The sequence below is a fragment of the Pinus tabuliformis genome, chromosome X (genome assembly GCF_031772625.1).
Source record: "Pinus tabuliformis cultivar Carrire ecotype Pingquan chromosome X, CPIR1, whole genome shotgun sequence".
Taxonomy (NCBI): domain Eukaryota; kingdom Viridiplantae; phylum Streptophyta; class Pinopsida; order Pinales; family Pinaceae; genus Pinus; species Pinus tabuliformis.
The window spans coordinates 942,005,691-942,029,222 of NC_142308.1; the positions used below are offsets into that span (position 1 = coordinate 942,005,691).

The 23,532-nt window shown below is 37.8% G+C and overlaps 1 protein-coding gene across 3 annotated transcripts in view; it reads left to right on the plus strand.

Annotated features, from left to right (window-relative positions):
• Nucleotides 1-21,569, plus strand: part of XRCC2 (homolog of X-ray repair cross complementing 2 (XRCC2)) — a 448,851-nt gene extending 427,282 nt beyond the window's left edge. For 2 of the 3 annotated variants that reach the window (XM_089446608.1, XM_089446610.1), the window contains 5 exons: nt 9,178-9,280; nt 19,903-19,939; nt 20,080-20,177; nt 20,296-20,361; nt 21,171-21,569. In XM_089446608.1, the coding sequence (XP_089302734.1) occupies nt 9,178-9,280; nt 19,903-19,939; nt 20,080-20,177; nt 20,296-20,319 (262 nt within the window). In that variant the 3' untranslated portion in view covers nt 20,320-20,361; nt 21,171-21,569. The remainder of the gene's footprint in view (nt 1-9,177; nt 9,281-19,902; nt 19,940-20,079; nt 20,178-20,295; nt 20,362-21,170) is intronic. The other variant, XM_089446609.1, reaches the window with a different exon arrangement.
• The last annotated feature ends 1,963 nt before the right edge of the window (nt 21,570-23,532 follow it).

Genomic DNA, 23,532 nt, shown 5'->3' on the forward strand with positions numbered 1-23,532 from the left:
CCAAGGTCAAGTGCTTCCACTGTGGGGAACTGAGTCATTATGCGAACCAATGTTTGAGGAAGAAGAACAAGGGAGAGGCTTCTGACTCTAAGGCAGCACCAGCGAAGGCGGAGAAAGAAGTAGAGGAGAATGACGATTGTGCCATGAGTGCTCATGTACCTCTAGAGAAGAGGTGCGAAGACATCGCGCTGTAGTCAGGAGGACTACAAGCGATGAGGGGCAGGATCCTTGAAGTACCCAACCTCTTGGATTATACCTTGCTACGGGAGCCCTGAAGAGAAGTAGTAGGACTGGTGGATGTCAATAGAGACAGATGCGGATGAAGCGACAGAGAGTGCTACAGTGCAGGAGTCCCTGAGAAGTGCGAGGCTAGCAGGCTGCAACAGTGCGAGAGGCACGAAAGTGTTGCAACGATGCAGGATGGCACAAAGAGGGTTGCAATGGTGCGAGATGCAGGGAGTTGTTGTAGCAGTGCAGAGGTCAGTAGAGGGATCACTTGTTAGCGACAGAGGGAGCTTCAGCATCGGGAGTGTTTGTAGCCTGACAGGGATGTTAGAAGTTGGGTGGATCAATTGCTTACTTCTCAGTAACTGAGTTGCAGTGCAGTAGCACGATGCAGCATGATAAGAGGGGATGCAGTGCAAATGCAGTGTTGGGAGGATGGACTACCAACAACACGGATGTAGAGGGAGCTGTCGTCGGATGCAGCAGTGGCAGAGCCATGGGCAACAGTACAAGATGCAGCAGTGTAGAGGATGTTGGGCGAGGAAGCCTAGCATCAACACAGGTACCGGTGCCGGATAATCAGTGTAATGCTTAGTGAGGAGTATTACTAGAGCAGAGTCCTCGCTAAGAGGTAATGTTGATTTGGGGTAGCATCGAATGTGCTCTAGCCATGAAAATTGGTGGAGAGGCTAAGGAACATGAGATCTCCAAGACTCAGAAATGGTTTGAACAGATTGTACCCGGTTTGGGAGATATTAAAATAATTAATATTTTTAATGGAGTTCCTAAGTTTAAACTTAGGAAAAATAAAATATTAATGGGTATTAATATAAAACTGGGTTAGAAGGTTCCAAAAGTCATGGATCAAGCCAAATATAATCTTAGCCATTGATTAGAGATTTAATTTTGGCCGTTGAAGGACCAACGAGAAAAGTATAAGAAGAGGTTTGAGGGTAAGTTGGAGAATACACCAAAGTGATCATTCATTCATTTTGTTAGAGCAGTGTTGCTAAGCAAAAGTGAATTAGTGATCAGCAGTGAGTATTGGGCAGAGAGGAAGAGACAGTGCCAAGAAACTAGCGCAGAAGTAGAGAGCGAGAGGCAATAGCTAGTTTAGACCACGCAGAGCTCAGCAGAGGGATAGCGCAAAGGCCAGAGGGACTGCGTCATCCACGCAGAGAGCAGCTGGAGTGACGTAGAGGGTCCCAGAGGCTGGCAGTGCCTCAGAAGGCTGACGCAGAGAGGTTTGAGGTTGACGCAGAGCAGCAGGAGTCTGATGCATAGGCCAGAAGGGCCAACATTGAGCTTCAGAGTTGCTGGGGAGGTTTTCGTGGGACAGGTTTTCTGAATACCTGTTTCCGAATAGAGAGGTATTGTTGCCATGTATTTTTCACTGTCAGGTGAACCGGTTAGGCACCCAATTGTACTCAAGGAAATACTGCATAATAATAAACCCTCAAAACAGCTGCACTGGTTTTCTCGCATTGGGTTTTTCTGGGGACATTTGTCCAAAAATCACTGTGTCACTTGTGTGTTTGTTTTCTTTCAGTTGTTGATCTGTAGATGTTGTGACTGTATTGTGTTTATTTTGGTATTTAAATGTTTAAAATAACTTGTTCGAATTTAAACAGGTAGAAGAAATAAACCAACAAAATACAGATTAATTTTCTAATGGACAGACTTAGAAAATTCAACACGTTCCCTGTGAGACAATGGCTTTACACCAAATTTTACAAAGTTACATCAGAGTAGACCTCAAGATCCAGATGATAATACAAGCAAAATGCCTTCTTTTTATACAGGAATTCCTCCAAGTGGAAAATAACGGCTAGTTGGCTTGATTCCCGTCAAAATAATCTCGGTGTCGATAAATCCTTGATCAACTTTTAATCTTTAATGTTGAAAATAATTATTTTTGAGGAATTTTCGAATTTCTCATTAAAACCATTTTTTATTAGCTCAAAAATAATTATTTTGAGCTAATTTCCTCAAAAATTTAACTTTGACTTAACCACCAAGGTCCAAGGGTCCAATTTTTCTTGAAATATCCAATATTCCCTTGGCGGGGGACCTCCAAAAATTAATTTCTTTTAGACCGGTTACCGCTCAAACTAGCAGGGATCCTAGAGGGGCACTTGCTAGGTCAAGAGCAACAATGAAGCTAAAGCCCACTGTGACCACAACTAAAGCTTCCTACTCTTTATGAACTTTCACTTATGAAGGATAGATTGACTAAGATGGATGTGAAGTGATCTGAATGACCCTTTCCTAGGAGAGACTCAAGAGTGGGACTTGCTTTCTTTTTAAGCAAGGTACAAGGTTCTCTAGGATAAGGGGATAGGGATCTTAAGGCTAGGTTAAAGGAATGTGATTTGCAAAGGAGCTTCCCAATCCCTAAAATCTTTGTCGAACTTGACTTCTCGAGTTGTCTTTGAAGAGTTGACTTTGATTGAGATATGGGACCACACAGGACCAAGTGGACCTAGGATAGGTCAAGAAGAGGGAATTTAGCAACCAATAATGATTTTGATCTAAACAAGTAGGAGAAGGGGATTGAAGAAAGAATTGTCACTTAAAAGTGCCAAAATGATCCCTATGAGGTACTAACCTAGGGGAACCTAGAGCGAAAATCAGTCTTAAGGCTAGGGCTTCAGATATCTCGCAATCCCACTGTCGGAATTTCCTCAAATTTGGAGGAGAACTTGGAGACTCACTAGTGCAGGGGAGGTCAAGTGATCGAAGTTTTTCTATGGGTAGTTTGTCGAGAAAATAATGCCCTAGGTGACCTAGTGTGGCTAGACCTAGAGAGAAGAAGGGAAGGTAAAGAAAAATTGGTTTTTAGGATGATCACCTTATGGTGGACCGTGGACCAGTGCCTAATCCTTTGGGGAGATTGGAGTCATGAAGAATAATGAGAATGGATTTTGTTTCTAGGTCAAGGAGGCTTCAAGGACAGCTTCGCTTAGCATTAGGGCAAAGGAGAGTGACCTTAAAGCTTTTATACTTCGTTTTGCAAGATGAGATGGCTTATCAAGATAAATTCAGCCATCAAATTATCCCTAGGAAAATTCGTTCAACATACATGGCCCATACATAGAGAGATGCTATACAGAAACATAACTCCACAATTTCGCAGTAAATGTATGTAGCAATTAGCCCTAGCATAGCGAAAATCCCATCATTAATACATGTGACAAAGTAAAAGAAGAAATATCATTAAATTTGTACTTACATGTAAGAGAATATATCCAACCATCAACCAACTTGCCAATCAAGAAGCTCCAAGACAAGAAAAGATAATCCAAACATCAAAATTCATCCATGCTCCAAATTTTCGTCCACCAAGAAGGAATAATGAAAACCTCACGAGATAATGATCCAATACACGTGATGATGCCAAAATGAATCCTCATCACTTCTATTTATACACTTCTAATGAGTTCGATTTAGCTATTTGGGCCTACGTTAGCCCCTAAAATAAAATAATGTACAAAACAACTAACCTTTGGTGACAAGCCGACCAAACTAGCTCATAAATAAAAGAATAAGCCTCTCAAGGGGTTGAATGATCAATAATACATGTCGTTGGGCCTTCTAAGAAGCCTGATGAAGTCCATAAGTGCCACAATGATGAATAGGACTCCCAAAAGTAGCAGACAAGGGGTTGCCCCTTGTTCTCCAAATAATAAACCTGTGGTGCTCCTAATGGATGTGAGGGCACACAAGTAACCCCATGGGTCTCCAAGTAGATTGAAAATGCTTGTAGACCATCTGTAAGGGCTCGGGCGATAGTGTAAGTGATGCCACATTAGCATACAAATCTTGGGTCATCTGCCAAGTGCATGGTACAACTCTGGGGCCAACTGGGCCTGGTGAACCAAGTGCATCTTCCTTGTCCAATAGGTGAATCTCAAGCAATGTTTGAACATCTCTGGTGATCCATGGAGTGTTGTCTACTGCTGTGAAGGCCCATGGTTCTCTACACACACCCTACGTGTGCCAATGTAGACCTCTGGAGGGTTAGGACCTTGTATAGGGAGACCAAACCCAAAATGAAGACCATCTGCAATCCTGCATAAGATCCAATGCGTCCCCTAGCGTTACAGTACAATAAGTCATCAAAGGAAATTGAGTTAAAGAGCTTACAAACCATGGACAATAGGTGGACACTTCATAATGGCATGCCCTTCCATTGTGGGCTTTGGCATGTGCTAATGTCTCCAAGCTCTGAATGGGGTTAACCAAGTATCCTATTAGGTGGTTTCCACTTTTAAAGGGGATAATATGTCGAAGGTACATCCTTCAAAGTGTGGCGGCGTGTGATAAAGAGATGAATGGAGTAAAGAATGAAAGGGGTAGCCCTGGGCCACATGCTAGAGTACAAGGGTAGCTAATAAAAGGGAAGCCCACACTTGGGTATATAATGTATAGGAGGGAGCAATCGTGGTGCATGAGGTGCCCCGACCTTGATTTTTCCACCCTTCTTTATATGCCTTTTGCCTTTTATGATTTTTCTTTGATTAACTGCTCAGGTCTCAAAGGATAAGAGCATGATGTGTAAGGTATAGCAGTGGATATCCCCTTTAAGGTAGGGCAGTTCATTTTCTTCCAGGGGTTGGGACAATCATGGGTTCTTGAATGATAAAGGAAGCTCATCTAGGGCCTATATAAACTAGGGTGATGGCCATGATAATGAGTTAGAGCTCATGTATTGGCTTTTGTCCACGTGCTAAATGTTTATGTCTTGACCATTTTTTGCATTTTTTGGTACATTTTCCTGTTGAATGTGGCCAATTATGCTTTTACTTTTCTTTTCAGCTGCATCAATCTCTAGGGCATCATTCTAGGCTCGACCCAAGGTGTGGGCAATGGGAGGGGGAAGACTAACCCTATGTGGACCTAGGGGAGGAATGTGGACCCAGGTGGCAGAAATGATGAATGGGGTGATAACGAGTGGAAAGGGAGTGATATATGTGGATGAGGAAGTGGGGCCACACAACCAAAATCAGGGTTTTCCATGTAATCTTATCCCTAAAGCCCAAAGGTCAGTGAAAGGGATCCCACAGGATTAGGGTCCAAGGTTAACATCCAAAAGAGGTCAAGGGGACAAGAGCACATACCTAGCCCACTCTTTCCACCAAATCCCCCCATAATCCATGCCCAGAAGTATCCATGATAAGCAAACCACAATACTCAATTACCGAATGACAAGGCATACCTTTAGGTTTGGGAGGCCCACTTTCAAACATATGATCATGACAGATGGGTGAGGGACCACATGGCTGGCTCAAGTGGCAGAGAAATGGCACAACGAGCTAGTTGGTGGCTGCAAGGGGCTGCTGGCTGCAAGTTGAGGACCATCTTGGAGAAACCATTTCTCCTAGGGATCTCATCCACAAAATGGTGGGTAACAAGACCCACAAATTTTTCCACTTGGCGAATTTAATTTCTCTAACATTTTAATTTTTGACTCAAATTAATTAATTTTCTGGTTTAGGATTTAATTTTAATTTTGTCAGAAAAATTAATTAATTAACACTTGAGGGGATTAATTATTTTTTCACTCTCAAATATTTTAGCTATGGTGTCTAAGTATGAGAGACCATGCACTAAGATATTTTTTACATAATATTTTAGAAATTCAACCCTCAAAGGGGGAATACCTGTTCGTTATAGACCCTCAAAAATACACACTCAATTCTGCAACACAATATGATCTAATAGACCAAGTGATTTGTAATAAAATAATTTAGCCACTTAGCTCAAATTATTCCCAAGTCACTTTTACAATAAAATCGACTAAAACACTAGGACTCAACTAAGTCTTTAACGATAAATTCCACCCTAGCTTTGGGGTGAAGTTGGAGGGAAACCGAAAAACTATATCGATCATCCGTGTTTAGAAACACAGATAATCAGTGAGACAAAAAAATCCTAGGATGAAATTCATCGCCAAAATCATAGGCTTACATAGGTTGTTACATAATTAAACAGTCGTACTAGCATCATTTACAGAACAAATTTGCATAATGGGTTTACAATGATATGAGAGACTATTGGCTAATTATTCTGACTTTAAAAAAAATTCCTTCAAGTCTTCGGATCTTGCTTCCTTGGAATGTTGAAAAAATGGGTGCAACATGACCCTCATTTGGACAATCATCTTGGATCATTCTCCTACTATCTTCCTTGGTTTTGACTCGCACAGCTCTGAGGCAAGTCCGCAGAGAATTGGTTCGCACGAAGGTGAAATGGCAGGGTCCGTAGCTCGCATCTCTGTTTTAGGGTTTTGAGTTTCAACCATAGGCATATCACAGTAAAATCTCACTGCAATCGCATGTTGACTGGCTCATCCATCCAGTTGGAGCTTTCTAGCCCCACACACAACACGTATTCCCTACGACTGGAAAGTAGGGTTTGTTTTTCGTCAATTAACGTAGTTGACCGCAGCTGACCACAAATGACTGAAGCTGACTACAATTTGGTGAAGTGACATCTGATCAGTACTTTTGTTGGAATCATCGTTTGGATCTTGTTAGATTGATATTGCTGAGATCATCTTCATGAATATTGTTTAATTGATGTTGCTAGATAGTTGTATGGATGAAGATATGGATCATTGTACTCTCTTTTGTTGAATCATTCAATGACAATCTAATAAGAAGATGAATTTGAAAGGGTTTTCCCTGTAGTGGGTTTTGCCCTGGTCTCTAACCAATCTTGGTGTCTCTATGTGTGAATGTTTTTCTTCAATTGTTCCCCTATGTTCTACTGCATTGTTGATGATATTGTTCTTTCTACATAGTTGCATATGTTGCTGAATAATGATATAAATCTGAATAATGTTATGATATTGTGGGGTGAATTTAATATGGAAATAATAAAATGCAATTATTAAAGCAAAGAACAATATAGCCCTAAGAAAAATTTCACAAATTCGACCTATCCTTCTTTTTGACACGAATTGAAGGATGAAAAACTATATATATGGGTGGAAGGCCAATTTTCCAACTCGAAAGGTCTTGACTCTTGAGCAATGCAAACAATGATATGTTCTTCTCTCCATTATTCTTTTATCTCTATTCTAGCTCTTATTACTTTATATTTGGATATCATTGTATCAAGTTCTATTATAGTCAGCTTGGTGCAACCAACCTTTTGGCTTTCGTACAATAAAAATTAGTTTTGATCCACTCACTCTAGTTTGTTTGATTCAATGTTATCATGTGCAAATTATTAAGAGTTTTCATTTATTTATTTGGGAAATTAGCCACTTATAGATACACTCTCTTCTCACAATATTTTTCCATATAAAGGGCTGATTTGCGAAAGACTACCCCACACTTTAAACTTTAGGATTTTTTTCACACCTGTTTGGTTGCTATCTCTCTCGTCAAACAACCTTTAGCTCACTGTTTTTAACTTTTTTGAGTGTTTATTTGCAGATTTACAGGTTAGAACAACATGTACAAAGACTAACGACACCCCTATGAGGTTGGCAATCACCAATGCAAATAGAGAGGGAGAGATTTGCTAGTGATACTTAGGGCAGAATTTCCTATATTTTTGTTGATTTTAACTGCTGATTTTTAAAGTTTATATCAGTTCACAAAGTGTAAAAATTAGTGCTAACAAGACCTTATATTCCTAGGGTTAGACTTTGCATTCATTTAATTGGAAAAATATAAGCATTTCTTTTCACGGGTTTTTCAACCATTAATGATGGCTAATATCTAGGGTTTTTCTTTCTGTTTTATGTGTTTTCAACCATTGAAAATTGCGGTAATTTATTTCCTAGTTTACTCATTAAATAGTCCTCATTTTTCTCTCATCTGGTATAAATTTTGGGCTATTTTTGTTATTGCTGTTATAAATCTTTGCATTCTGTAATTGTACTAATTGAAAGTCTAGCTTATAACAAAAATTTATGATTTATAGATAACATGTTCTTGAGAACTTATTTTAGCCTCTCCAGGACTCAATAAGCCCTCTAGATTTAGCCATAGGGTCCTTTGAACTCATTGTATTGGAATTACATCTTATTTCACTCAATACCCTAATTATTGAACATTTATTCTGGGATGATTTTATTAGTAGAATCCTTAGGGGAGTATATAGCTTAAGAACACTTGGGTTATCTAATGCTTAAGATCTGCTGGGGAAACTTCCCTTGTGTGGATTACATCCGACCAAAACAACAGGGGAATAGTCACTAAGGTGACAATGGTGACTAATCCCAATGTTGCTCTCGATCTAGAGTGCTTAGTGAGGCTTTGCACTAAGGTGCTAGATTTTGTAGTAACAATTCTCAATAGGTACTTCTTATGATAATACTGACATTCTTCTTTTTTGTTGCTAGCAATACATGAATATGTCAATATTTGTGTATGTGTATCTAATTTTGTCCCTTTTTCCTTCCATGCCATTATACTATATAGATCTTGTCAGTCAAAATGATACACAAAGATTCTTCAAAACTACTTGTATATTTTGAATTCATGTGCAACACGATATGAGTTTCATTGCAAAAATTTGGATTGTATATGTGTGATAGCGAGTCTATTAACAATCTGGACCTTCATTCACTCTGAGAAAAATGAATCAAACTTAATACTAAGATTAGTTGGTAGATGGAGTTCTTTTAATAGTGCAACTTTCTATTAAACAAATTGAAAAATTCATTAATTATGAATGTATTTTGACCTTTTACTTTGATTCAGATTACTTAGAGAAATGCACTAGTTAAATTGTTTAAAAATTGAATCTGTTTTATACTGATTTTATATAAACTTAATCAATTTGTAAATTGATGCATGCTGCATTAGTTCTTGACAATCATATGACAAAATATGCCATGCTAAGTTACTTTGTTATTTTTGATATTTAGTTAATTGACTGTTGATGGTGAAATCTTCTCTATATATTAAATGCTGTCAATTTGTTTCTTGGCAGGGATGGGAGAAAATGGTCTTCTAAATCTTGTGAAGCTTCAAAATATGGGAATCAAAGCTTGCAAAAGACTGTTAATCGCGAGTATATGCCAGCTGCTTGGCAGGTCAATTTTCATGATTTGCAATAATAAAATTGAAATGAAAAAGAGAAGACCTTGACCTTTCCTTTTTCAAAGCAAATAACAATGCTAGCAAAAGTAGAGATAATGCAAAGCCAAAATTTCCAACTAGAAGCTGGTCAAAGAATACCAATAACTTAAAGAATTTTATTAAGAATCGTGAAATGATACAACTATTTCTAGCAGCCAAGTCATGACAAAATAAGAACTGTAGTGGGTATTAGACATGAAATAATGGAGCGAAGTTTTATAGCTGAAAGCTTTAGAAGGATGACTGGATTGTGCGGAGGATAAATGTATGGGATGCATTCTTTTTCAGCACTTTTATTGCTAAAAAGCAAGAGAGGGAAATTTATCCTTTTTATTTAAATAGAGGGGTGTTATTGCTTAAACTAGTATCTAAGTGGAAAAGCCCACTCCACAGATGCCACGTTGAGGTCACATAAGGGAGTTGTATCTTTTTCACATCAACTCAATTTTCTCTCCACTTCTGGCCAGCTCTCAAGAGGCCAACGGGGTATCCCTTTGTTATAGGATTTGATTAGTATGAGACCTTAGGCAAATCTTGATTATGATCAAGCTATTAAATGCAAAGATTTTCTTCGATAAATAAACCAAGTGAATCCCATAAAGATATAGCACATGCAGTATAAAGGATCCAACAATTGAGTGGCCTGATGCTTTAAGATAGATCATTAAGAGAACAAGCATGAATTATTACAATCCACTAAGATGCTTTAGATGAATTAGGAACAAGTGGCTTGAACTTCAAACCTGATTTGTATATGCACAAGAGAGATTTTCTTGTATGCAAACTTATTAATTACCATCCAAGCCAATGATGAAACCTCAAAAAAGTAGGCTAATGACAATTTAGTGAATGCAATTTGCGATAGATCCAAATTGTATCTAGGAGAACCACTTCAAATTAAATGTAAGCACAAGATATGTATTCTTAATATTAGAACACGAATTGACTTTAGATAGTGTAACATTTAAGAGCAGATGATTCCTAAATTGTTGTGGGTATTCCACTCAATGTTACATTTATCATAGCGGCAATTTATCACTGGGGGTCCAAAATTTTAATTATCGGCAATATCGGGGAAATATAAAAAATTATCGAGAGACTTAAAAAATACAAAAATAATAATTTTTTTTTCAAATTTTTAACTTCTAAAACAACATCGACATCAAACAAACACATTGCTACATAAATATGAAAATAAAATCGATATATAATAATAAGATGTATAAGATGTCAAGTGATAGTAGATACATCAAATATCGGTATTGAAATATCTTATTTGTCCTGAGTCATAAGATCTAATAGAATGATACAAAATCATATCAAAACAAAAATAAATGTATCTCATGAGATGTATCATGGCAAAGAAAACAACAACTTTCCCCTTGTTTTCTTGATGGAAAATGGTCAATTCATCCTCAACAATGTTATCAGAACTAAAACAAAAGATTTGTTGACCAAATATATATTTAAAATATTCAAATTTTGAAAAGAAAATATAATTCATGTGCATCCATATGAATCCAGATTATTATACACAAATATGCGAAATTTCTCATGTAAATAACAAGGGTGCATATAACCAAAATATCATTGAGTGTAATCCATCTTTGAATCAAAATAGATTAAAGGATCCTACATACAATTCAAACAAAATTTTCCTACACACTTAGAAACAAATTTTAGCTTACAAAAAGAATTAGAGCAACACAATGGTAAAGTAGAACTAAAGATTCCTCCAAAAATCAATTAGCAATTTCACTCCTAGAATATCACTCTATATATTAGATATGTGCAAGATAGTTTGCACATATCAATCCAAAATAAATGACAATAGAAGTTAATAAAATTCAAATGCATAAGAAATTGAAGCACATTAACAATAGTATGGAGAGAAATCATCTCAAGATAGCCAAGATAACACCGCCAATCATACCCCAAAGTATTTGTTTATTACCAAAACGCAAGTGTACAAAATGGCAAAGTTTCCTCAATCCCAATAGCTCATAATATGAATTACATAGTGAAAGCCCAATGCTCACTTAAATAGAAATTTGGGAGAAAATCTCAATGAGAGATCTAAGTGGCAAGTGGTGTTGGAGAAGATCCCAAGAAGAGAAGTCGAATTCTTCATCAAGCAAGTCAAATACCCATGTGTGAAACCCAGAGATGCTTGATGTGCAACAAGAGAGAGTTAACTCCCAACCATCAAACCAAGAAGTGACACCTCTCATCGATGTTCCCAATGTGCCATGCGTTGAGCCTCCTTGAGGACATGTGTGGGCCTCCTTGGGGAACTTGTTGATCCTTGTAGATGCCAAGTGTAGAGATAGTGAAGTTAAGTTGGAGACAAACCTTCAACAAAATCTCAATCAAATATTTCATCAAAATATTCCCTCATGTGCATTTATTTCCAACAAATTCGATTTTCCAAGTAAGCAACTCGAATTCCCCTTTTATAACAAATAAATTGATTTTCTCATGTGATAAATGCTTTGATGATGTCATGTTCCAAATCATCTTCGCTTGTCCTTTGACTTAATTCTTGACTTGAGATAATTTCCAAGTCATTTCCATGTCATTTTCTCATATGGAGTTATTTATTTCTCTCCATTTATTTAATTTATGAGCTAATTTATTTTCACATTTTCCACTAAACTTAGGAAAAGTGGGCTTTGAGGGTCTAAAACCAAGTTGCACGAAACGTCGAAATGTTTCAGAGTTTCTGAAATGGGTACATTTAGAAATGTCACCTCCCAAAAATGGAAAAGTTGGTTGAAACATTGGTTGAAACGTCATATATGTTTATATATATGAAAAGAAATTTATAAATAAGTGAATAACACAATATCTTCCAAGAAATAAGGGAATAAAACCCATAGATGACAATTTAGAAGGAAAACCAAGTCTATATTAACTCTCATAGACAATTACATAATGGTCGAGTTTCGGTCAAGTTTCGGCTGAGTTTCGGAGTTTCGGCTACGGGTATGTTCCGAAACGTCGGGTTCCTAGAGGTTTCGTGCAACATAGGTCTAAAACTTATTTTTTACCCCTCAAAGTGTCATAGTAGAAAGTTGAGGGTGAGGTGTAATTTTGAGCACATATGCCCCATACAACTTCTCTAGACATCACTTAATACATTTTATATTCATAATTTATTCAAATTTCCGCCCTGCAGGAAATTTAAAAAATTAAAAAGTTGACTCCTAAACGTATTCAAATTCCATGAAATTTTACGAGTGATCTAGTATGGTAATATACAATGACTCTAGACACTAGGACTCACCCAAGGCTTCACCATCAAACCGCACTTTGACTTTGGTGTTATGCTTGGAGGAAAAAACTCAATTAATTATTAAGTCCTCAAAAACACCTAATAATTAACCAAGTAAAAAAAACTCTCTAATTAAACTCACTTGATGACAATGTCCCAAGTTACTCAGGCTTGTTATATGACTCAACTCATCACACTAGCATCACTTTACATCATCTCCATAGGGCTTGTTGAACCTGAGTACAACATGAGAAGATGAGAAGATGAGAAGAAGAAATAGAGTTAAAAAACTCTGATGATATAGTGAACTCTGATGGTACATGAAGTCTCTGACACATTCTTGGGCATGATGTCTTTAAAAAAAATTTAGGTACTCTTCAGCGATCAACAAAGTAGTTGTTGTTGGAAATAAGTACCCAGTTAAGAGGGACTTGGGTATATTCCTTTTATAGGAATGAGTAGATCCTCCCTAGTTAAGAGGGAGAGATAGACACAGCATTCTTGTTTTCATATCATGAAGATAGAATGGAGGGTTGGTTAAGCATTTGAAACTGATACTGATACTCTTTGAGGATGAGGTATGGCATCTAATAGGCAAGAGTAGTTGAAGAGGAGATTCCATGAGGATGTGTAAATCCAAGATGGGAATGGTCTTAAAAAGACATACCTTGTGAACATCCGGATGGGGTTTGTGCCTTAAGAGACAATGATGAAGGTGTTTATAAATCATTGTCTCCCACGCATTTTGCTCTAATGTAGTGGAGAGATAGAGTTGTTAGTCAAGGCCTTGCTATATGACAATGTTGGTTGATAAGATGAGATGCACTGATATAAGCTGAAAAAATAGCCTATGAGATGGCCTACCAATCTGACTCTTCTTATGAGAATTCTTCAATATGAGAATGTCCATGTGCCATGTATGTATTATGAATACCTCCCTAGTTAAGAGGGAGTGTTGAAATATGTAACTAGGTTCAGTCTTCATAATGTTTAATAGAATATTTGATTTTATGTAAAGAGAAAAGAAAATTTATTATTGTTATTTTATAACATGGGTTTCATGCTCAAGATCAATTTGTTTTAGATCAAAACACCCATTGTGTGCTTCTAGGATTTTGTCTTAGAGTCTAGAAGTCAAAAGTCATCGCCATATGTACTAAGACCCTATTGGGCATTTTGTATCAAGTCAAAGAATTTATTATGAGTCAAAAGTGGCGAAAGTCTCCTTCCAAGGCCAAGTCGGCCTACAAAAGAACAAATCAACATACAAAGAATGAAGTTGGACTCATTAGGGCTATTCGAGCTCCATGAAAGTGTATATATACTATAGCATTCGACCTCATTAGAAGATGATCCATCCAAATCCTATCACAAGGACAAGAAGAAGATAAAAGAAGGACAAGTGAAGGAGAGAAGAACTCAAGATAGGAGAACCGAAGTTGTCAATCTGAATTTTGTGTCTATCCTCTCACACATGCAAGTTATAGCTAGGGTTTCCAAAGTCACTGTTGATTTGTGGTAGCATCGGATGTGCTCTAGCCACGAAATTTGGTGGAGAGGTTGGGGCACATGAGATCTCCAATACCCAGAAAGGGTTTGGGCAGATTCTAAACAATTTAGGAGATATTAAAATAGTTAATATTTTTAATGGAGTCCCTAAGTCTAAACTTACGGAAATTAAAATATTAATGTGAATTAATATGAAACTGTGTTAGAATGGTCCAAAAGACATGGATCAAGCCAGATGTAATCTTAGCTGTTGATTATGGACTTAATCTTGGTCGTTGATATGTCAACAAGAAAAGCATAAGAGGAGGCTTGAGGGTCACTTGGAGAACACACTAGAGTGATCAGTCATTCTATTCTCTAGAGCGGGGTTTGCTAAGAGAGATAGAATCAGTTATCGGAGTTGCAGCTGAGGGGCATTGAGTACAAAGAGGCAGAGATAGTGTTGGGAGAGCAGCACAGTAGCCGGGGAGAGTGACGCAGTAGTAGCTAGAGCTCACATAGGGCCATGCAGAGCCAGCTGGGAGCTGCGCAGAGCCTCAGAGAGGCCAGCGTTGCTAATGCAGAGGGCCAGAAGGTTGATGCAGACCCATTTATGGTGACGCAAGGCCAACGTTGGGCAGAGAGGCGCTGATGCAGTCCAGAAAGGGTAGACGCTAGGGTTTCTGGGGCAGATTGGAGTTGAGGAGCTGCCGAAAGGATTATCCCGAGTTTCAGCCGGGAAATTTGTCTCAAACTGAGAGGTATTACTGCCAAGGAAATTCTCCATTGGGTAGGCCCATTTTGGCACCCAGATTGTACTCTGATAATAAGAAAACCCTCAGATCACTGTACTGATTTTCCCACATTGAGTTTTTTCGGGGACATTGGTCCAAAAATAACGGTGTCATTTGGTGTGATTGTTTTTGTTTCCTTCAGTTGTTGATCTGTAATATGTTGAGCATGCACTAGTGTTTATTTTTAGTATTTACATCATAAATAACTTGTTAAGTAACGGAACAAGTAGGTAGGAATAAATCAGATAAAGTGCATGGAGGGTTTCTAACTAAGTAGACTCAGAAACTTCAACATGGTATCAAAGGATGATTGCAGATCACAGGAGGACTGAGGACATCAGCCGAGTGGAGCATTAGCAGTAGAAAACAGCTATCTTGAGGTGACAAAAGCTATTTCTAGCAGAGCAGTGGCAAGGGAAGGGTGACGCAATGCCCACGTCATCAAGGGTGAGCCAGGAAGAGGCAACACAGAGGCCAAGGAAGGCAAAGGGAGCCTCATGCAGAGCCACGCAGAAGCTAGGAGGGTTGAGGAGGCTGGGTTGCTGGTGTTGGGATTACGCAAAGCCTAGGAGTTCTCACCTTTAGGTTGCTGGGGTTTATAAAGCTGTGGGAATATTGCAAAGTGGAGCTGGTGAGGTATTGTAGTCAGAACAGTACCTAACAAGACAAGGCCAAGAGGAGGGAGTTGCTACCGAGGGTTTCTAGTCGAGAAACATTGATCATTAGTGCAGTTGCACAGACGATCAAAGTAGGGGGCATCTCTACATCGGCAGGAGGATTTCTAGGAGGGAAATCAAAACTTAGAGGGAGTCAAATCGAGAACTTCTAAGAGGGAAGTAGAAGAGCATCATGGCACTACACGGAAGAAGAGACCAGGATAGTCTGGATGGAGCATCAAACTTTGCAGTCTGGAAGGCCAGAATCTTATTCGTACTTGACAAAAATCGTGTCAAGAACTTCGCCTTGAAGGTTATAGCTATCCCAATCAACCCCAATGATAAAGACAAGTATGAGGAGGCAATGGCGAGGGCCAAGAGCATCATCCTTGACGTGGTCAGGGACCATGTAGTACCACACATTGCCGAGAAGGAAACAACATATGAGATGTGGGAGGCCCTTAAGAAATTCTATCAGCATGCTTCTGTGCAGAGAAGAATGTTACTAGAGAATCAGTTGAGGTCGTATCAGTTGAAGAAGGGAGAATTGATTGACACCTTCCTCAGAGGACTAAATGAGATCCGAGATCAGTTAACTGCTATAGAAGCCACCCCGGATCAGGAATTGATGGTGAGGACGACCCTAAATGCAGTGTCAGAAGACTAGGAGGTATTTGTCCAGAGTATACTGGGCAGAGGGACTCTTCCACCTTGGGATGAGATGTGGGTTGCTCTTCGCCAAGAAGAGATCAGATGATAGTCGAAGATGGGTAGCAGCAGCAAGGGGATCAAAGTCAAGCAGGAGGAGGAAGATGTTGCCCTAGCATCTGAGGGAAAGCAGGAAAAGCGGAAGAAGAAGGATCTCTCCAAGATCATGTGCTTCCACTATGGGGAGCTGGGTCATTATGCGACCCAGTGTCCAAGGAAGAAGAGTAAGGGAGAGTCTTTCGAGACTAAGGCAATGCCAGCAAGGGCAGAGGAGGAAGTTTTGACAAACGATGACTATGCCATGAGTGCACACGCACCACTTGAGCAGAAGTGGGGAGACATTGAGTTATAGTCAAGCAGACTACAGGCGATGAGGGGTAGGATCCTCGAGGTACTCAGCCTCTTGGATTAGACCTTGCTACGGGAGCCCCGAAGAGGAGTAGCAGGACTAGATGAGTCAAGTAGAGATGGATGCGGATGGAGTGGCAGAGAGAGCTACAGTGCAGGAATCCCGAGACAGCGCAAGGCTAGCAAGCTACAGCAGTGTGAGAGGCACATGAGTGTTGCACCAATGCAGGATGGCACAGAGAGGTGTGCAACGGTGCAAGATGCAGGGAGTTGTTGCAGCAGCGCAAAGGTCAGAGAAGGATCACTTGTCAGCGGCAAAGGGAGCATTAGCATCAAGAGGGTCTCTATCCCAACAGAGAGGTCAAAGTTGGGAGATCAGTTACTTACTTCTCAGTAACTGAGTTGCAGTGCAGCAGTGCGCAGTACGATGCAACATGATGAGAGGAGGTGCAGTGCAGATGCAGTGCTGGGAGAAAGGACCAGCGGCAGCACAGATGCAGAGGGAGATGTCGTACAGATGCAACAGTGGCAGTGGCAGAACCATGGGCAGCAGTATAGGATACAACAGTGCAGAGGATGGTGGGCAACAGGCGTAGCGTCGGCACAGGGACCAATGCTAGATGATCAGAGTAATACTCAATGAGGATTATTGCTAAAGCACAGTCCTCGCTAAGAGGGAGTGTTGATTTGTGGTAGCATCGGATGTGCTCTAGCCATGAAATTTGGTGGAGAGGTTGGGCCACATGAGATCTCCAATACCCAAAAAAGGTTTGGATAGATTCTAAACAGTTTAGGAGATATTAAAATAATTAATATTTTTAATGGAGTCCCTAAGTCTAAACTTACAAAATTAAAATATTAATGTGAATTAATATGAAACTGTGTTAGAATGGTCCAAAAGACATGGATCAAGCTAGATGTAATCTTAGTTGTTGATTAGAGACTTAATCTCAGCCGTTGATATGTCAACGAGAAAAGTATAAGAGGAAGCTTGAGGGTCACTTGGAGAACACACTAGAGTGATCAGTCATTCTATTCTCTAGAGCGGGGTTTGCTAACAGAGATATAATCAGTGATTGGAGTTGCAGCTGAGAGGCATTGATTACAAAGAGACAGAGAGGTAGAGATAGTGCTGGGAGAGCAGCGTAGTAGCAACCAGAGCTCATGCATGGCCACGCAGAGGCAACCGGGAACTGCGCAGAGCCTCAGAGAGGCCAGCGTTGCTAGTGCAGAGGGCCAGAAGACTGACGCAGACCCATTTAGGGTGACACAGGGCAAGCGCTGGGCAGAGGAGCTAACATGGTCCAGAAAGGGCAGACATTGGGGTTTCTGGGGCAGATTGGAGCTAAGTCGCTGTCGGAAGGATTATTCAAGGTTTCAGTTGGGAAATTTGTCTCAAACTAAGAGGTATTTCTGCCAAGGAAATTCTTTGTTGGTTAGGCCGGTTTTGGCACCCATATTTTACTCTGAGATTGCTTAATAAGAAAAACCTCAGATAGCTGCATCGGTTTTCCCACATTGGGTTTTTCCGGGAACATTGGTCCAAAAATAACAGTGTCATTTGGTGTGATTGTTTCTATTTCCTTCAATTGTTGATCTGTAATATGTTGAGCATGCGCTAGTGTTTATTTTTAGTATTTACATTGTAAATAATTGGTTAAGTAACGGAACAAGTAGGTAGGAATAAATTAGATAAAGTGCATGGAGGGTTTCCAACTAAGTAGACTTAGAAACTTCAACAGTCACAAGATTATAGTGAAGATTTCACGAAAGGAGCCAAGATATAGTTGCTAGAAAAAACAAATTAAGAGACTGAGTATCTTAGAATAAAAGAGAAAATCAAGCAAAGGAGAAAAGGACTCAATTCTGCCCTAAAATCATTCACAGGTGAAAAAATCAGAACTGCAGGAAGGGCTGAAAATTACAGACTTGAAATGGAAGCCAAAAATTTTTGTTGAAGGTCGAAATCAAGAGATTGAAGCTAATTTGACTTGAGTTGACTTTGTGAAGGATAAGCTCATCAAAGGAAAGGTTGACTTGGTCTTGGAGGGGTCTTTGTCTTGAGTCTAAGGTCTTGGAATTCTTCATTTGAACACTTTATAAGAAGAGAAGAATTTCTGGTGGGTTTTCCTCTCTAGGAGAGGTTTTGGCCCTGCCTAGCAGTCTATATTTTGTGTCCACTTGTACTATTTGATCTTCATGTTTTGGTAACTGTTTGATGATAAGAACACAATAATAATTAAGAGAAGAAGAAACTAAGTACAAATTCTACAAGTTGAAATAAAAGAACATCACAAGAAATTATCAAAGTAAGAGAAATCACCCCAATCTAGCTGCCATTGATTTCTCAACGGAAACAGGCAAGGGTTTTGAAAATGGTATGAGTTTTTGAAACAACACTTAGAACCTTAGAAAATGGGAAAATGACACACGTATATGTATGCCATTTTTAAAGAATAGATAAAACTCTTGAAAGGTAATCAGTTAACATGCATGACTTTAATTACATTACAATCTATCACTTGTAGTTGTAATGTGATAATTGTAATAGCATAATCATATAACAATTTTGAATGATATTTGTGATGTATTAATTATAGAACAAATTTCGGTGATACTAATAATGTATTACTATACCAATAATGCATTGTTGAGAGTGTTTATGTAATTCCATCATAAGCTATGCACTCTTTTCCCCAATAAAAGCTAACCCTTTTGTCTTTAATTCAAGTGTACTTTTCTGATTCCCTAGTTATAAGCCCGGTGATTCTCTTGAGCCTTTGCCTTGTATATGGACACAAGTTTGTGATGTTTTTGTCGTGGAATCAGAAAGTCAAGACTAAGGGGCACGACAATCAGCATGTTGTTGAAGAACTGATAATGACTTGTCACCTTTGCTACTTTATCATCTATGAAATACGGATTTGAATTTATAATGGCCTCAATAACTATGCTTTTGTAACCTATTATTGGGGAATGTATCTTCTTACAAAGGAACTGTACGGAGTATGTATCAGTTTTTGTCAATTAACACAATCTCCTTTGGAGAAGCTGGTACTAGTAAAAGGTTGCCTTATGTTTTGTTAGTTTTGAAAGGAAATAAATTTGATATTGAGGTGCTTTTACTATTTTCCCTTCACATTGAAAACTTTCAAGGTTATGAGCAGCTAATTAGTATCTTAGTTCACATATCATTTCAAATTTGAGGAACTGTATTATTATAGGTTGTTTGGTATTTGTGGTAGTTGTATCCCTTTCTTAGATGACTGGTATCAGAAATCAATCAAGGTTGACATCTACACTTTCAGGCATTTGTGACACACAGACTACTGTTGGGAAAGTCAGGTACGTGTATCAAATTTACAAAGCATAACCTTTCATAACTCATAGGTCACAGGAGTTATTGTTTCATGCTCAGTGCATTGTAGCATGCTATTTGTTCTCAAGTCCAATGCAATGAACTTTCTTGGAATCTTTCGATTCAGAAGAGATGATGGATAGTGGAAGCAAAAAAGTCCCCGTTTATACATCAGAATGGGAAACACCATCGCTGAGATTTTTGGACAGATTCATTGTGGAAGATGTAAGGGACCAGTAGATGGGTAACTTAAGCCACATTATTTTTGGTTTTTCTTATGCTTTGCTCATGTGTTTGTAAAGGTTTTAAGCATAGTTTCTGAGCACCATTTTTGTTTTTCCAGGGTGGCATATCACTTGTTACATGATATAGTTTCCACTGTAAAGGAGACCGTGACTCTGGATTTCAGGTTTGATTTCTTGATGTTTTCATTGCACATGGCCTTGGTATTGTTTACTCTCATTATGTAGCAAAATTTCCCATCATTAATATTGCCTTTTATGCAAATATGTTAAACTTGAAAACAATCAAGTTGGGTATTCGCAAGATTAAATGGCTTTACATGTCAAGTAGTCATCTCTATAATATGATATCGTTCAATATTCTAGTGTCCATTCTTAGATTGCTTTAGTTATTTGTCATAAAGCAGTCCTTTGGAGGTATACATATCTACTACTGTATGCTACAGATTTTGAGAATTCAATGCGAAGTTTGTAGATTTTTCTTAAGAACAATTACCTTCAAAGTATGCACATGATATCATTTTCTATTGTGCCATCTATCACTTCTGTTGAAATTTGAAAAGTTAACATGTATAATGCATGATCATTCTTTGTAAGGCCAAATTCTAAATTAGTTGTAAAGGCCGTCTTCGGGGAGAAGGGCATGTATCTAATATTCTTCTTCTGAAGAGTGCACGGCTTCATCCTTTACGAGGGGCTGCCATATGGTATTCTTCTTTTAAAAGGCCTAGGCCCAGTGGATGCCCTTACATTTTTTATGCTTCATACTGTTAATTTCGGAATTCAGTTGGAAGCAACATATAAAATGGCTTAGATTTTATACGTGTAGAATTATGATATATGCATTCCGTCATCCATCCACATTGTTTCAGAGGCTTCCATAAAAACTGCCTTCAAAAAAGCATTCTTAATAATAGATTTATTCCTAATTATCACTGACCTCACTGAATCATTTGTCTAATCGTTTTCTTACCAGAATATAGCTCAGTTCGCAAATTGGTTCCAGTGCCACGCATTAACAACTCTCAGATAATTGTTGCTTGTTGCATTAGAGGTTTAGAAGTTTCTTTATCCAAAGATCCCATCGCACAAAAGAGTTGAGCTTATTTTAGATCATAAATTTCCAAATAAAATGGTAATGTAAGCTTCAACGATGCCTTGTAATACGATTGGATCTTCTGTTTTAAGTGTTAGGTTCTCTTCTTACAGTTTCTAAGTCAAAATTGTGATATTGTAACTATTGCAACGTTATTGTATACTACTCTTACCAATTACATTTCACACAGTTTTGGTGACTTGACCATTTTGATAATTATTTAAAATAAAAGTAACGAGTTAGGAATTTATGTATATTATTCTAAACATCTTCCTACATTGTCAATGCTCCATGGGTGGCAGAGATGGCTAAAAGTAGATGCCATACATGGTCATCTGATACATGAGTCATATCTTTAAGTAAGCATTTTTTCTGACATGTTGGGATGACTAAACCCACAACAAAATTAAAAAAGCATGACATAAGAATTCCTAAACGAAAAGAAAGATCAATTCTATAGTACTCACTGGGTGGTAGGGATGGCTAAATATAGATGCCATTGCCCTCGGTACAGACCAATGTAAATCAAAACATATGATCATACTGAAGTCTGATATACGTCATATCTTGGACAAGCGTTTTCCCAGACGTTTGGGATGACTAAATCCAAAAGATTTAAAACTTATGGCATAAAAGCTTAAAGGAACAGACAAATTGTATACTGTTTATAATAAAACTGAAATGTGACCAAGGGAACTTTTGGAGCCAAAATTCCATTCGATTTCCGTTTTAGTACATATTTTAAGACATACATTTTATACATATTTTAGATCTTGGTTTTATATCATGTAAACTTTGGTTGCATGTTTAATATTGATTCAATCTATAGTGAATAATGTTATTTAATATTACATCGGTGACAAGTAACTCCACACATAGACAACCATATCTATTAACTCAGACACATGCATGTAGACGTGGACGTATTTATTGATATTCGTACGCAAATACTAGTACAAACATGGCATGACATAATTGCCAGGACAAAATACTTAATACTTATAGGCTAAGTATGTTTCTCAAAGCAAAAGATAAATGCCTATTTTACATTTGAACTGTTAACTAAAGCTCATACTAGTGATATTTCTACATATAATTAGTAAACATGTTTTGTGATTTTAATTATGAAAATGTCAATTTTTTATTTTTTTTTATATAACTCATTGATATTTTAATTTTAAATTTTTAAGTTTTATAACTTTAATTCTTGTAACTTTTTATAATTTTTAAAGCAATTTAATTTATAATGAATTATTTTAATGAGGTTATTATATATTTTGATATCTAAGTTTATAGTTAAGAAAAGTATTAAATTTTTTATTATAATATTTCTATAATTAATTTATTAGAATTTTGAGATATGTGTTTATTCAATTTCATATACGTATTTATCGATTTATATGTGATATAGTAAAGCATGTTATTTTAATAAATTTGATGTATTAATATATTTGTTCAAATATCTAATGTTAATGAACAATTTATGCCATTCCAACTTCCAATGATATGTGTGGTTGGCCTTGTGCTCAAAACTAGCATGCATCATCATTTGTCTTTCTTTTGGAAATAATTTTCATGTCCTTATGGTAGCACAATGAATAGAGTTGAAGTGTATTTGTAATCTTGTTAATCATTGATATTGTTTTGGCTAATGCAAGTAGATATAGACATTGTGGATCTCCTTGGCTAATGCAAGATGATATAGACATTGTGGATCTCTTTGTAAGTGCCATCCAATATTCATAATGAGACAAACCATTGTTGTTATAAAAGGAAACTTTTATTCTGTTTGAAACTATTACTTATTTTAGAAACCTACTCTCTCATAAGTCATAAGTTGAGTAATGACCGAATTCCAGTACCAACAATTTGTAGAAGTGATAGCTAGTGTTGTCATTAAGAATAATTTGGATGAATCATTGTTTGAATTGCATTAGTTTTTTTCTTTTTCTCAACACATCAACTTGGATGCTCTATTTCAGTATGCCTTAAACCATTACAATATCAATGCACTACTAATTTGGTCAGTGATCTCTCTTCAAGAAATTTAGCTTCTATTGTGATTGGTGCAAACCATTTTTACATTTCTTCTTCATTGTGCCTTTATAGCTTAATGAATAAAGTGTTGTAGCATTTTTTTTAATCAATTGATGTAGCAAAATGTTGAAGTTAAAATATGCATACCATAAGGAAAATAGTCTCCCCACACATGAACATGCAAGATAAACACACATGACACCAA